Genomic DNA, 13,671 nt, shown 5'->3' on the forward strand with positions numbered 1-13,671 from the left:
GAGGCAAACTTGTGTGGATCATTGTATTCTACTTTGAAAACATCTTTCCAACCATATGCATTTTATAAAAAAGGGTTACAAACGCTTTTCATAGACCAACTCGTCCGATCCGAGGCAACGTGTTCCTTTAAAGGAACACGTTGCCTCGGATCGGTTGAGTGGGTCTTTGAAAAGCGTTTGTAACCCTTTTTTATAAAATGCATATGGTTGGAAAGATGTTTTCAAAGTAGAATACAATGATCCACACACATTTGCCTCGAAATTGCACGGTTTTCCTTTTACCTCATCTACTAACACGGTCGGCCAAATGTTTGACTCCCATAAAAAGGAAAACCATGCAACTTTGTGGCAAATGTGTGTGGATCATTGTAATCTACTTTTAAAACATCTTTCTAACCATATGCATTTTATAAAAAACGGTTACAAATGCTTTTTATAGACCAAATCGTCCGATCCAAGGCAACGTGTTCCTTTAGTGACATAAAACTTACTCTCTTTGACCATTGTACTGGTTTGATCACTTTTTGGTCATTGCCTCTTACTGTCAGACTTTCTTCAATCAAATCATGTTTTTATTAAGTTATGACTCATAACCAATCTAAGGACTGGTCAAGTCTACTACGCACAAACAAAGTCTGTGCGCTTTTATTAATAGCACCATCTCCTTATAGCAACCTTTTAAATCATAACCAAAGAACAATGAGAGAACCATAAATTACTTATTTGACAATGTATTTCAGGAAACAAATCTTAATATGGCACATGTATATGATGAACGATGTTGTTCCTCTTGTTAAAGAGATATTCTTCCCAACCAATCGGGTCCCTCCTCTGGAACAACTTCAATCAACAAGGTTTCTCTTAAAGACACCGGACACTATTGATAATTGTCAAAGAACAGTCCTCTCACTTGGTGTATCTCAGCATATGCATAAAATAACAAACCCGTGAAAACTTGAACTCAATTGGTTGTCGAAATTGCAAGATAACTATGAAAAAAAAATGAAGAAAAAACCTTGTGTTGTCACACAAAGTTGTGTGCTTTCAGATGCTTGAAATCAAATTTGTAGAAAATACCTTCTTTCTCGAAAACAACGTCATTCTCACACCATTTTAAACTATCAACCTCTCCCCATTACTTGTTACCAAGTAAGGTTTTATGCTAATAATTATTTTGACTAATTACCAATAGTGTCCACTGCCTTTAATACATTTACAAATACTCATCGATGTAGACTGGTCCCCTGTCTTTATCTGCAAGGATAAAGACAGGTACCCGGTACTTGCTTTTCAGGTGGATACAATCATTTAATTGGTTAAAAAACGTGCAGTGACGTTAGCTTTCTACATCTGTGTTTTGATTGGTCCGAGGTGACATTCGGCAGCTGCACGTTCGGTCGTCTGCGTATGAATGTAGGTAAAAGGTGAAGATGGACGGGGATTGACCTTCACTAGGGGCCACTCTCTGGCATTATTCACGAGCTTTGAAGTGTGTCGTCAGATGTTCAGGCTATCATTGATGGAGTTTGTTGGCTTTCTTTAACTGTCTTCATTCAGCCTCCAGATGGCGCTCTATGCATTCTTTGACCTCAGTGATATGTAATTGTTGCTGAAAGTATAAAAACAAAAATCACAAAGTTATTTTCAAATAATTTGGGGTTGAGCAAAGAAATTTTTGGGACTTGCGACTGCGTGCCAGCGCTCTTCTGCGTTATCTACAATCCCGGCTATATCTCGTTGGGCCTGCCCCCTGCCCAATTTCAATGTTGGTTCTGATTGGCAGTCTTCTTCTGAGTTACAGTCAACATTGAGCAAGTGATGGGGGGGCGGGGAGACAATGTTTATTGTCAATGGGAAGTGGATAGGGAATGGTTTTATATAAATATAGGAACGGGTGGCCCAAGCATTTTGGCGGGGATTGTCCGAGGGATCTTTTTATTTTTAATTAGCAAATAATGCTTGAAAAAGATACAATAATGATTGTCAATGGGAATTGGACAGGGAATGGTTTTATAAAAACATTAGGAATGGGTGGCGGCCCAAGCATTTTGGTGGTGGTCTTCCTACGGCCGAGTGGTTAAGAGCATCGAATTCAAGTTCTGGTGCAGTCACCAGAGTTTGGGTTCGAATCCCGGTCATGACACTTGTGTCCTTGAGCAAAATACTTCACTATAATTGCTTTTCTTCACCCACGGGGTATAAATGGGTACCTGCGAGGGTAGGGGTTGATATTGTGTATGAAAAGCCACAACACCTTACAGGCAGCTCAGGGCTGTATACTCCCAAAGGGAGTTGAGAAACATTAACAGAGTGTTATTGGCCCTATTTTGTCAATTTTTGTTCAGGTGCCAGTCAGAAACATAAAACCTGTAACTGCCTTGTAGCCAGGGATCACAGTCACACCCAAGTTTTTATTCAACCTGGGAAGCGGCAAAGGGATCACTATATGGGGATGCAGCTTTTATTTTAGCACCAACAGTTCTGAGAGCACTACTCAGTCGCTTCAAGGATTTAGGTACTTTTTGTACAACACAAAACACAAAAACCACAGATATACATTCAATTTGCATGGTTTAAAGATAAAGATGGTAAAAAGCTTCCCCTAAAATATTACTTGCTGAGTTGCTGTAGTTTTTGAGAAATTAGTAAAATAATTTCAACAAAAATTATTTTCAACTCAGTGAGACAAAAAATTACTTTAAGCATGTACAACAACCAGTTGAGCCTCAGTTTTCACAGGTTTGTTATTTTAAGCATATGTTGGGATACACCAAGTGAGAATACTGATCTTTGACAATGGACCCTTCCCATGAAACATGCTAATTACATTCACGCATGCGTACAGACCCTGTTGGTTGGCAAACGCCATAGAGTTGTGCACTAAGCAGACGCGCAATCGCGTCTACGTCATGCACCCATTAGCCGTGTACAAAACAGCGCGATGTTCACTCATTTTGCCAACCAAAACGTTAGTGCGCACGCGCTATGTGCAATTTACATATTTCATGGGAAGGGTCTATTACCAAAGGTGTCCAGTGCCTATAAGTCTCTCTTACCATTACTGATGTATCTCTGTACCTCAATCGAACCACTCCTGTCTTTAAGGTGTTCTCGTTAAGAAGGATAACAAACGGCACTCCCATCTCATCAAATCTAAGCACAAGAAAGTCAGTATGTTGTTTACTGTTCTGCACATACAAATTCCAGATGTGACGATTAAATGAAAGTATATAATACATAGTTTATATGGGATGGTTCGTACACAAAGCCATTGGTCCCGTGCACAAAAAGAGAAGGGGTTCACTCTGGTCTTCATGGTTGGATTGGCAGCACATTGCGTCGCAGCACCTTGTGAATCATTACATCGGCTTTAAAAGAATAGGTCTCATACTTAGCTCCACATACAACTTGCAGGTCAAAAAAAGCGCTTTGATCAGTTTCAATGTTTGCATGAAGTTAAAGACACTGGACCCTATTGGTAATCACTGTTAACATAAAAGCTTACTACTTAACGATCAATGGAGAGCTGTTGATAGTGTAAAACATTGTGAGAAACGGCTCCCTCTGAAGTAACATAGTTTTTGAGAAAGAAGCAATTTTCCACTTAAATATTTGAATTTGATTTCGAGACCTCAGAATTTGTTTTTGAGGTCTCGAAATCAAGCATCTGAAAGCACACAACTTCGTGTGACAAGGGTGTTTTTTCTTTTATTATTATCTCACAACTTCGAAGACCAATTGAGTTCAAATTTTCACAGCTTTGTTATTTTGGGCACTGAGATACACCAAGTGAGAAGATTTCTGGGGGAAAAAAAGGAGAAATCACACCCATTTATTATGGTACAAACCTTGTAAGATGTTGACTTATAACGGGACTGACTTCACCGACTCGGTGACAAGAAATACTCTTTTTCCTCAATTCCCTGGCAAGATACTCACAGAGCTGGCAATAAAACACAACAGAAATACCTAATCATCAAGATAAATGGTTTCAGTTAATCCGTGCTTAAAGAGTGGTTCACATTTAATTAAATCAAATTCGTCCGGGCATTGTTTGTCCATGAAAAGAACAGCCAGGTATTACTTTGACTAAATGTCAAGCTCTGGTGTTTCTGTTCAGCAGAGCGTTGGTTCGAGTCCTGGCCGTGACATTTGTGTCCCTGAGCAAAACACTTAACTACAATTGCTTCTTGTAAACAAAATGCTGCAATGCATCTTGGGAATTAAAAAGTAGTTGCGACTAGAGTCAAAGTCGCAACTACTTGAGGATTAGATGAGTAGCAAATTTCGATAGTCGCCAAGGTTTACTGTAAGGGTGTGTGTGCAACTGTACATGATACTACAGACTCCATTCATCATTCATGGACAAATACTGCTTGGCAAAGGGACAGGACAAAATAGACTTGACCAAGGCAATCAATGTATATCAGTCTGGGCACCTTACCTCTGTAAGCTCCTTGGTACCTCTGATGGGTAAAACTGCTGCCTTGACTGGAGCAAGTTTAACGTGTAGTCTCAAAATCTAAAATGAGAAGGAAAGCCAAACCAATCAAAACATTACTCTTTCATCTTATTAATTCCTGGCCTAAAAAAATACGTATCTGTCAAATTTATGCTCAATTGGTCATCAATTCTAAACTTGAGGTCTCAAAATCAAATTCTTGGAAAATTACTTCTTTCTCGAAAAGTACGTCACTTCAGAGGGAGCCATTTATCACTATGTTTTATACTATCAACCTCTCCCCATTACTTGTAATCAAGAAAGGTTTTATGCTGATAATTTTTTTGAGTAATTACCAATAGTGTCCACTGCCTTTATAGCATCTTGTAATGGTTTACAAGGTGCTGTGGCGCAATATACTGCCAATCAAACCAGAAACAGCGGGGTGAACCCCTTCTCTTTTCGATGAGGATAAGTGCACTGGGTTCTTTTATGTGCGTTACACAACACATGGGACCACTGGCTTAACGTCCCATCCGAAGGACGAAGCAATAGTTAAGTGATTTGCCTAAGGACATAAGTGTCACGACTGGCACTGTTGAACAGAAACACCAGAGTTTGAAACCGGTGCTCTTAACTGCTCGGCCACGACATTTCCACAATGAGGAAACTAAAAGCTCACCCTTTTAAGATCATCTCTCTTTTCTTTCTCTTGGAAAGCATCTAGCAATAAGGCCATCATTCCTCTCTCTAATCCACCAACCATCTCAATCACATGAGGCAAGACCATCTTCCTCCCATCACGACCCTAGTCAATTTAAAAGGAAACATACATTATAAATATTTGATTTGCAGTCACACCATGTCACGGTGTGTGTCTACTTGGAAGGTAGATTAGGTAGAGAACTGTATTCTACTACCACAGATTAGTTTTTTTTATTTGTTCAGGAGTTTTCTCAGTTTTGAAAAGAACTGTCCTGCTTTTTAACTAGTACCTGGGCGGAAGATAGAACATCGGCTTGGACTACTACTTTAGCATATACGATCCTTATTAACAGCACAACCATGGAGTCAGTAATTAATTGGTCTCAACGTTCCGACTTATAGCTTGCGTTAGTCTAGTCATCATCTGGACACATACATTCCCTTGATTACAAACTTCTCTCTAGTCAGGGATGTGATAGGCTAGGTTACAAAAAACTGAACTATGAGCGCAAAGATTGAAAGCTTGTAAGCGCAATAGAGTTTGAGTTTGGTGGTATCAAACACGGACCATTCTTGGATGTTGTCAAACCAGGGCATCTTTGGTTTGCCTACAGAACAACTTGACTTTGTTCCGGAAACTTAATATAATGAGTGGATAAGTACTAGAGGATTTGAAAAAAAAAAATCAAAATCAAGCATGTGAAAGCACACAACTTCGTGTGACAAGGGTGTTTTTTCTTTCATTATTATCTCGCGACTTCAACGACCAAATGAGCTCAAATTTTCATAGGTTTGTTTCTTTATGCATATGTTGAGATACACTAAGTGAGAAGACTGGTCTTTGACAATTACCAATTGTGTCCACTGTCTTTAACAGCTAGGCCATGACACGCCACAAGGCAAGAATGATTTCAAGAATATGAGTTTACCAGTAATTACTTGTAAATCTTCTCCTGTTTCATGTTGAAGCTGTTCCAGGTCACTACCCCCTCTGTTAGATATTCTCTCTATCGTATCTACTCCCCATGGGAAATGAAACTGGATGTCAGTTGTGCGTAAAGTGTCGGACTGTTTTGTTTCAGACATCTGAAAACTGGACGGAGCCCCTGAAAACTGAAATCAGTTAATAGTAAGTTGCAATTTTTATCAAAACATACTTTATTTTTCAAATTAAATGTCATTTTCTAGACTAGCGTTACAAAAAGACAATTTATTTACAAAAGTACCAGACCTGAAACTTGTTTATCCTTGGGTAAAACAAACCCAAAAACCCAATCATACAAAAGATTTTAACAGTTTGTTTACCATTATCATATCTTCATTGTCTTCATGTTGTTTTTATTCAGTATTCAGAACATTTAAATAATTCAATAATTTTGAGGTTGATATGGGGGCATGGTGTTCCCCATAGTGTGTCTTCATCATGTGTTTTTTGGGTTTTTTTTTTGGGGGGGGGGGTGGGGGTGTACTTACGTACAAGAGGAAACTAGTGTGTTGAAGTGTAGGGAAATGGGGGGGGGGGGAGGGGGGAGGGGAGGGGGAACCCTCTGGTCCCAGATTGGGCCTGCTATGAAATCAAGATGGGGGTGGAAAATTAGTCTGGTCCTTTTCTGTATATAAAACATTAGCATTTATGATTGTTACTGAACACATAGAACATGACAAAAATGAATTCCAGACGATTTAAAAATGTCTACAAATGTTGAACTGACCTTTCTCCACCACTGCAACCTATCTCTCTGCCAATCAATCATGCAACGATCTGCCGTTTTTGGTGAGCAATAAAACTGAGCTGTCATCTGGGTGAACTCTGGTAAACTTAAAGGAACATTTCAGAATTGGTCAGAAAAAAATACTCGTCTAAGATCACAGGTTTACATAAAACGATGATAGTAGAAGACATCCCTTGAAATATTCCTGTCTGAAATGCCATACTTAATGAGAAATAAATAAAACTTTTTTCCCTCATGGAGGTTATCTCTCAGTGAGCATTTATTCCTTTTTTGAATGATTGTTTTGAAAAAAATGTGTACAATTTGGTTTTTGACCCAGATGACCGATAGATCTAAAAAGTTTCCCAAATTCGTCAGTTTATGTTTATGGTGAATATAAAGTGATTACACTTCGAATCCACAAAATGGCAAAGTAAAAGGAAAACTGTGCATTATCAAGGCATATTTGTGTGGATCATGATATTCTACTTTTTAAAGCCATTATACACTTTCGGTAAACAGTATTGTCCAAGTCCCACACTTCGTGTATCACAACTTATATATAAAATAACAATCCTGTGGAAATTTAGGCTCAATCGGTCATCGGAGTCGGGAGAAAATAACGGGAAAACCCACTCCTGTTTTCGCGCGTTTCGCCGTGTCATGACATGTGTTTATAACAAATCCGTAATTCTCGCTAACGAGAATTTATATTGTTTTACCGTTTTCTCAAAAAGTAAAGCATTTCATGGACTAATATTTCAAGAGAAGTCTTTCACCATTACCTTCAGTAAACCCTGTAAATTATTTGTAAATCTGTGAACTTTTTTTTTTTTTTCTGAACCGAAAGGGTCCAATGGCTTTAAACATCTTTCCAATCATATGCATTTTATAACAATTGGTTTCAAAGGCAACGTGTCCCTTTAAGTGCTCTGTATCGACTTTGTAAAAAGGGCTATTTAAGGTTGTTTTTACTACTATTATTATTTTATTGTTTTGAGGACAGGGGGTCAAACAGTCAACAGAAAAACAAATATTTTTGTCTTACTCAAATATAAACTTGTTCTCATCTGGACGGTTTGTGTTTTCTGACTGATGGAGTCTCCTGAAGCATCGACCAAGTTGAGCTAAACCAAACGGTAGTCTGCCATTGTTTAGTCGTAGCGTGTTGTAGTAATGAGAGAAGGTTCCTTGAAATGAAATATTAAAAAGATTCAGTTTAAAATGGTATCCAAAAGTCATTCAGCCATCCCTCATGCCTCTAATCTACAACGAAACAAGAAAATTTCATATTTCATAATGACCGAAAGACTGACGTTAGAAGGTCTATGTACTTTTTGTAGGACAAAAAACACAATGTCTACAGATTTGACTTCAAGACCTCAAATTCTAAACTTGAGGTCTCAAAATCAAATTCAGGGAAAATTACTCCTCAAAACTATGTCACTTCAGAGGGAGCTGTTTCTCACAATGTTTTATACTATCTGTCCCCATACGATCTGACCTGTCCCCACTACTCGTTACCTAGTAGGGTTTTATGCTGATAATTACTTTGAGTAATTACCAATAGTGTCCACTGCCTTTAAAGGAACGTTACAGAATTGGTAAGAAACAAAAATTGTGACGATCACAGATTTACATAAAAATACACGGTCTAATGATGATGATAGTACAAAATATTCTTGAAATATTAAATGTTTGAAATTTCATATTTGATGAGAAACAAATAATATAATTGTGCGTTTGGAGTTTATCGCTTAGTGAGCGTTTTATTCATTTTTGTTTTGGCATCGATGCAATGCAAAATTTGTAATCAGTTTTGCACTATTCTCCTGTGACCCAGATGGCTGATCGATCTCAAACTTCTACAGGCTTGTCAGTTTATGTATATGGTGGAATACATAAAGTGCTTACACTGCCAGCAATTCTTTGGCTAGCATAAACAATTCTGTAATGTTCTTTCAAGTTTTAAATGTGGATGAAACACAAGATGATTCAGATCGGGACAGAAAACCCAATCCACATGTGCCCAAGGTGAGAGATTAGAACCAATCAGTATACAGGAAGGAAAAACTACTAATCCAACAACCCCATCACCCAATTGATGCATCTATTTCATGGGGTTGGCCAATTTGTCATTTGAGCTTTAGTAATCAACTAACCCTGATGTAGGCATTCCTGAGCACACAGTCAACCTTCTCCCCCATCTTGGCCGATGTTCTTGACTCATCTTTAGGCGTCTCTTGCAGTCTTGTATCTTGATTAGTAGGATCATGGAGAGGGCTTCTGTTGAACTCAACCGCTAGATTATTTGCGCTGTTCGTATCGTGTGTTGTCTGTAGTTGAGAGCTGTCTACTCCAAACATACTCTCTTCAGATAACACCACACTTGTCCACCTCAACAAATTAACAAGATTGTGATTAATAATGAAGAATGGACCCGAAGACAGTGAAGATCATACAAAGCTACAATCCATAGCTAGAACTATATGTGCATTTCCAGTTAAAAATTGTTGCCAAGATAGACCCACCTCATTACCATCCTTATGTTAAGGTGTAACAAGAATTTAAAGGCAGTGGACACTATTGGTAATTGTCAAAGACTAGCCTTCACAGTTGGTGTATCTCAACAATGCATAAAATAACAAACTGTGAAAATTTTAGCTCAATCGGTCATCGAAGTTGCAAAAAATAATAATGAAAGAAAAATAACCCTTGTCACACGAAGTTGTGTGCGTTTAGATGGTTGATTTCGAGACCTCAAGTTCTAAATCTGAGGTCTAAAATCAAATTCGTAGAAAATTACTTCTTTCTCAAAAACTATGGCACTTCAGAGGGAGCCGTTTCTCACAGTGTTTTATACTATCAACCTCTCCCCATTACTCGTCACCAAGAAAGGTTTTATGCCAATAATTATTTTGAGTAATTACCATTAGTGTCCACTGCCTTTAAATAGCCATACTTTTTACCCATACACCAATGTGTATCAGCACTTTCCCGAGTTCTGTGAAAAAAATCACAGGCATATTACTTGAGTGGGATTCGAACCCACGACCTTTGCAATTCTAGAGCAGTTGTCGTACCAACTAGACCACTGAGATTGTCTGGTAGCTAGAGGCAGTTTGAATCCTATGTTTTGGCAGCGGGTACTGCATCAATTCAAGTTTAACATAATTTTAAAACCATTATGAACATAAAGTCATTGAAGACAGTGTCTGTTGTATACATGTACGTATAGAATGACATAAATATACAGCCCTGGCTCGGATTTTTACTGGACCAATGGCCCGACGCCAGTGAGTGAAATTGGGTCCTGTATGTTGACCTTGCAATAGAAATATTCAATCATATTTGGGGATTTTTGCATCAAGGTACATTGCTTTTTAAGGAAGTGGACACTATTGGTAATTACTCAAAATAATTATTAGCATAAAACCTTTCTGGGTGACGAGTAATGGGGAGAGGTTGATGGTATCAAACATTGTGAGAAACGGCTCCCTCTGAAGTGCCATAGTTATCGAGAAAGAAGTAATTTTCCACGAATTTGATTTCGAGACCTCAGATTTAGAACTTGAGGTCTCGAAATCAACCATCTAAATGTACACAACTTCGTGTGACAAGGGTGTTTTTTTCTTTCATTATTATCTCAAAAGTTTGATGACCAATTGAGCTCAAATTTTCACAGGTTTGTTATTTTATGCATATGTTGAGATACACCAACTGTGAAGGCTAGTCTTTGACAATTACCAATAGTGTCCACTGTCTTTAAAGTCATGTGAATAAAAGTGTAAATGAAACAAAACTTTGATAAATTCTGAAAAATTAATAAGGAAAAATCGACTACGAGAAAATACTTGTAAACTCCGAACACTTTTTCCTTAAAGGAACACGTTGCCTTGGATCGGACGAGTTGGTCAAAACAAAAGCGTTTGTAACCGTTTTTTATAAAATGCACATGGTTGGAAAGATGTTTTAAAAGTAGAATACAATGATCCACACAAGTTTGCCTCGAAATTGCGTGGTTTTCCTTCTACTGTGCGAACTAACATGGTCGGCCATTTATGGGGGTCAAAATTTTGACCCCCATAAATGGCCGACGTGTTAGTCGACGAGGTAAAAGGAAAACCACGCAATTTCGAGGCATGTTTGTGTGGATCATTGTATTCTACTTTTACAACATCTTTCTCCCCATATGCATTCTATAAAAAACAGTTACAAATGCTTTTCAAAGACCAACTCGACCGATCCAAGGCAACGTGTTCCTTTAAAGCTCACCACTCATTCAGGATGTTTCTTCTTAATGCTGATCCCATTGGTCCATAATCATAACAACCTTTGACCCCTGACCTCATCAGGTCAGCTGACTGATAGATATAACCATGGTGACTGCATAGTGTCATCAGCTTCTGTAGAAGGTTGGATTCTTTGCACATTATTACCCTCCTCTAGAAAACTTCTTTTACCAAGTAGGTCAGTAGACGGGATGGTGGATGTCCTGATAGTTTTACAAAATGATTGAAGAAAAAAAAGGTAAATAAAATAGTTTATTTCAGACAAAACATGTTTAAGTATACAATATTTAAGTAAAAAATTCATGATACTAAGCCTGTCAGTAACAGGTATTTTAGTTTCGGTACCCGATTGTCAGCCTGCCGAACGTCAGCCTGCCGATTGTCAGCCTGCCGATTGTCAGCCTGCTGATTGTCAGTCTGCCGATTGTCAGTCTGCCGATTGTCAGTCTGCCGATTGTCAGCCTGCCGATTGGCAGCCTGCCGATTGGCAGTCTGCCGATTGTCAGTCTGCCGATTGTCAGTCTGCCGATTGTCAGTCTGCCGATTGTCAGTCTGCCGATTGTCAGTCTGCCGATTGTCAGCCTGCCGATTGTCAGCCTGCCGATTGTCAGCCTGCCGATTGTCAGCCTGCCAATTGTCAGCCTGCCGATTGTCAGCCTGCCCATTGTCAGCCTGCCGATTGTCAGCCTGCCGATTGTCAGCCTGCCGATTGTCAGCCTGCCGATTGTCAGCCTGCCGATTGTCAGCCTGCCGATTGTCAGCCTGCCGATTGTCAGCCTGCCGATTGTCAGCCTGCCGATTGTCAGCCTGCCGGTTGTCAGCCTGAAACTAAACCCGAAATGAGACCGATACATTTGATAAGCCCAAGCCTATTATTGTATATCTACATGGTCTGATTGTCTCCTCTACATGTACAGAGCACATACCGTGCAGTCAACTTGTTTGCATCCAGACTGTACAGACAGTTGGTGGACTTTTAGAGTGTCACCGCCAAGTGGTTAAGAGCATCGAACTCAAGTTCTGATGCCAAGTCACCGGAGTGTTGATTCAAACCCCGGTCGTGACACATATTCAAGGTGTGGGCAGAAAAGAGAAAGATATGCTTGTTGCTGTAGCTTCTGGGAGCATCCTCTTTCTTATTCTTAGACTGGGCCCCTGTGGATAAAGACAGGTCGCGCCCGCAAGATCCAGTGATTCCATTGGACACAATGATACCATTGGAATGGATTCGTGCAGTGACATAAATGCCCAAATAGTCACTGCTCTCAAGTCAGTAATGGAATTTGACTGCTTATCTATAAGTGAAATGACCAGGGTCAGAGGTTAAACTACACGCCGGTTTTGCAACTTTTTGAGGCTGGTCTCTGGTGGTATTCAGGAGCCTCCAAGAATGGCGTCAGACGTTTAGCTAGGCTACCTCTGTCTCTGATCTGAGGTTACGTCTGATAAGTCTGTCCAAGCATCCTGTTAGCTTTTGCAGAAATGATATCTACGTGGGATTGCCATGACAAGTTACTTGTAAGACATTATTTATTTGTAGCCTACCACTAGGTAGGTTTCTTGACCACACAACATGAGCACTCCTGCATGATATATCGTAGAAGGTCCTGTTTTCAAGGCTTTCCCTAAAATCGTGGCAAATCTTTTACCTCTCTGTGCGCGATGTAAACAGTCCCTAGATACAAAAATTTTGGTTTTATTAGCCAAGCAAAGAGTCTCCACTCCTTTGACCAAAACTTAGAAACCCGTAAGGCTCCACTGGTTTGCACCTGTAAATGCAAAAAGTTTGGTATATTAGGCAGTTCTACAAGGTACAAAAATATGTCATAATGTTGAGGACATATTAAAAAAATTGCCCATCGAAAAAGTTTCAAACACTATTTCAATTCACAATTCACGGTGATCAAATAATGTGACTGAAGTTTAATAAAAGTAAATAAAAATCAGATTTAAAAGCCAATAATTATTCACACTTTTTATTGAATTTTGAATTTTTTTTTTATTTTTGCAAACTACCATTTACCATGGTCATTTTTAAAATGTCATAAAAAATATTGTGAATAAATGGAGACAACTGCTGGCTATAGAGTCATACACAGAGTCTGACAGAACACTTGCAGTCACTGAAGGTATTTCTTCCACGTATGGCTTCACCGGGAAACCATTCTTTCTCATTTGCCTTGAAAACAGGAAAAACTCAAAACAAATGGGACCAGTTCAAACTGTGTGTGCTTAAAAAGCCTTCCAATCAAGGCGTTTTCATGCAGTATAAAATTCTGAAGATTCTGAAGGTTAGCTTTCTAGGTGGTTATTCAATTCACTAATGTTTGGATGTTTACACATACCTTTTTTATTCTCTCACTTAGTGAGATGAAAATCACACATTTTCAGAGGGTTTTTGATGTACTTTTCAACCATTCTCTGTTTTCTTCAGCAGCATGCTCCTTGCTGCAATTTCTGCATTGAGGTGGAGTGCTCTGAGATCGGAGGAGACGTGTGGAAGATTTCTTGTTATAATTAG

The 13,671-nt window shown here is 39.0% G+C and overlaps 1 protein-coding gene across 1 annotated transcript; it reads right to left on the minus strand.

The window, feature by feature from the left end:
* Positions 1 to 408: 408 nt before the first annotated feature.
* LOC139943995 (DNA polymerase subunit gamma-2, mitochondrial-like) lies at positions 409 to 13,633 on the minus strand. The gene is made up of 11 exons (XM_071940921.1): positions 13,496 to 13,633; positions 11,134 to 11,353; positions 9,027 to 9,255; positions 7,907 to 8,055; positions 6,859 to 6,964; positions 6,086 to 6,259; positions 5,124 to 5,249; positions 4,445 to 4,522; positions 3,849 to 3,943; positions 3,057 to 3,153; positions 409 to 1,609 (listed from the first exon to the last, which is right to left on the minus strand). Exons 2-11 carry the CDS (start codon positions 11,289 to 11,291, stop codon positions 1,550 to 1,552), a joined length of 1,272 nt encoding a protein of 423 aa, XP_071797022.1. The 5' UTR covers positions 11,292 to 11,353; positions 13,496 to 13,633; the 3' UTR covers positions 409 to 1,549.
* Between the last annotated feature and the right edge of the window lie 38 nt (positions 13,634 to 13,671).

Source organism: Asterias amurensis, chromosome 11, assembly GCF_032118995.1.
Source record: "Asterias amurensis chromosome 11, ASM3211899v1".
NCBI classification, from domain to species: Eukaryota; Metazoa; Echinodermata; class Asteroidea; order Forcipulatida; family Asteriidae; genus Asterias; species Asterias amurensis.

What these genes read in the sequence shown, in the direction of transcription:
- LOC139943995 (XM_071940921.1), bottom strand. Translation starts at nt 11,291, where the DNA reads ATGTGCAAAGAATCCAACCTTCTACAGAAGCTGATGACACTATGCAGT. An exon ending in AAACAGGAGAAGATTTACAA is followed by an intron (nt 5,250 to 6,085) that starts GTAATTACTGGT and finishes TAAATTGACTAG; the next exon opens with GGTCGTGATGGGAGGAAGAT. An exon ending in AGAGAGATGATCTTAAAAGG is followed by an intron (nt 4,523 to 5,123) that starts GTGAGCTTTTAG and finishes TTCTCATTTTAG; the next exon opens with ATTTTGAGACTACACGTTAA.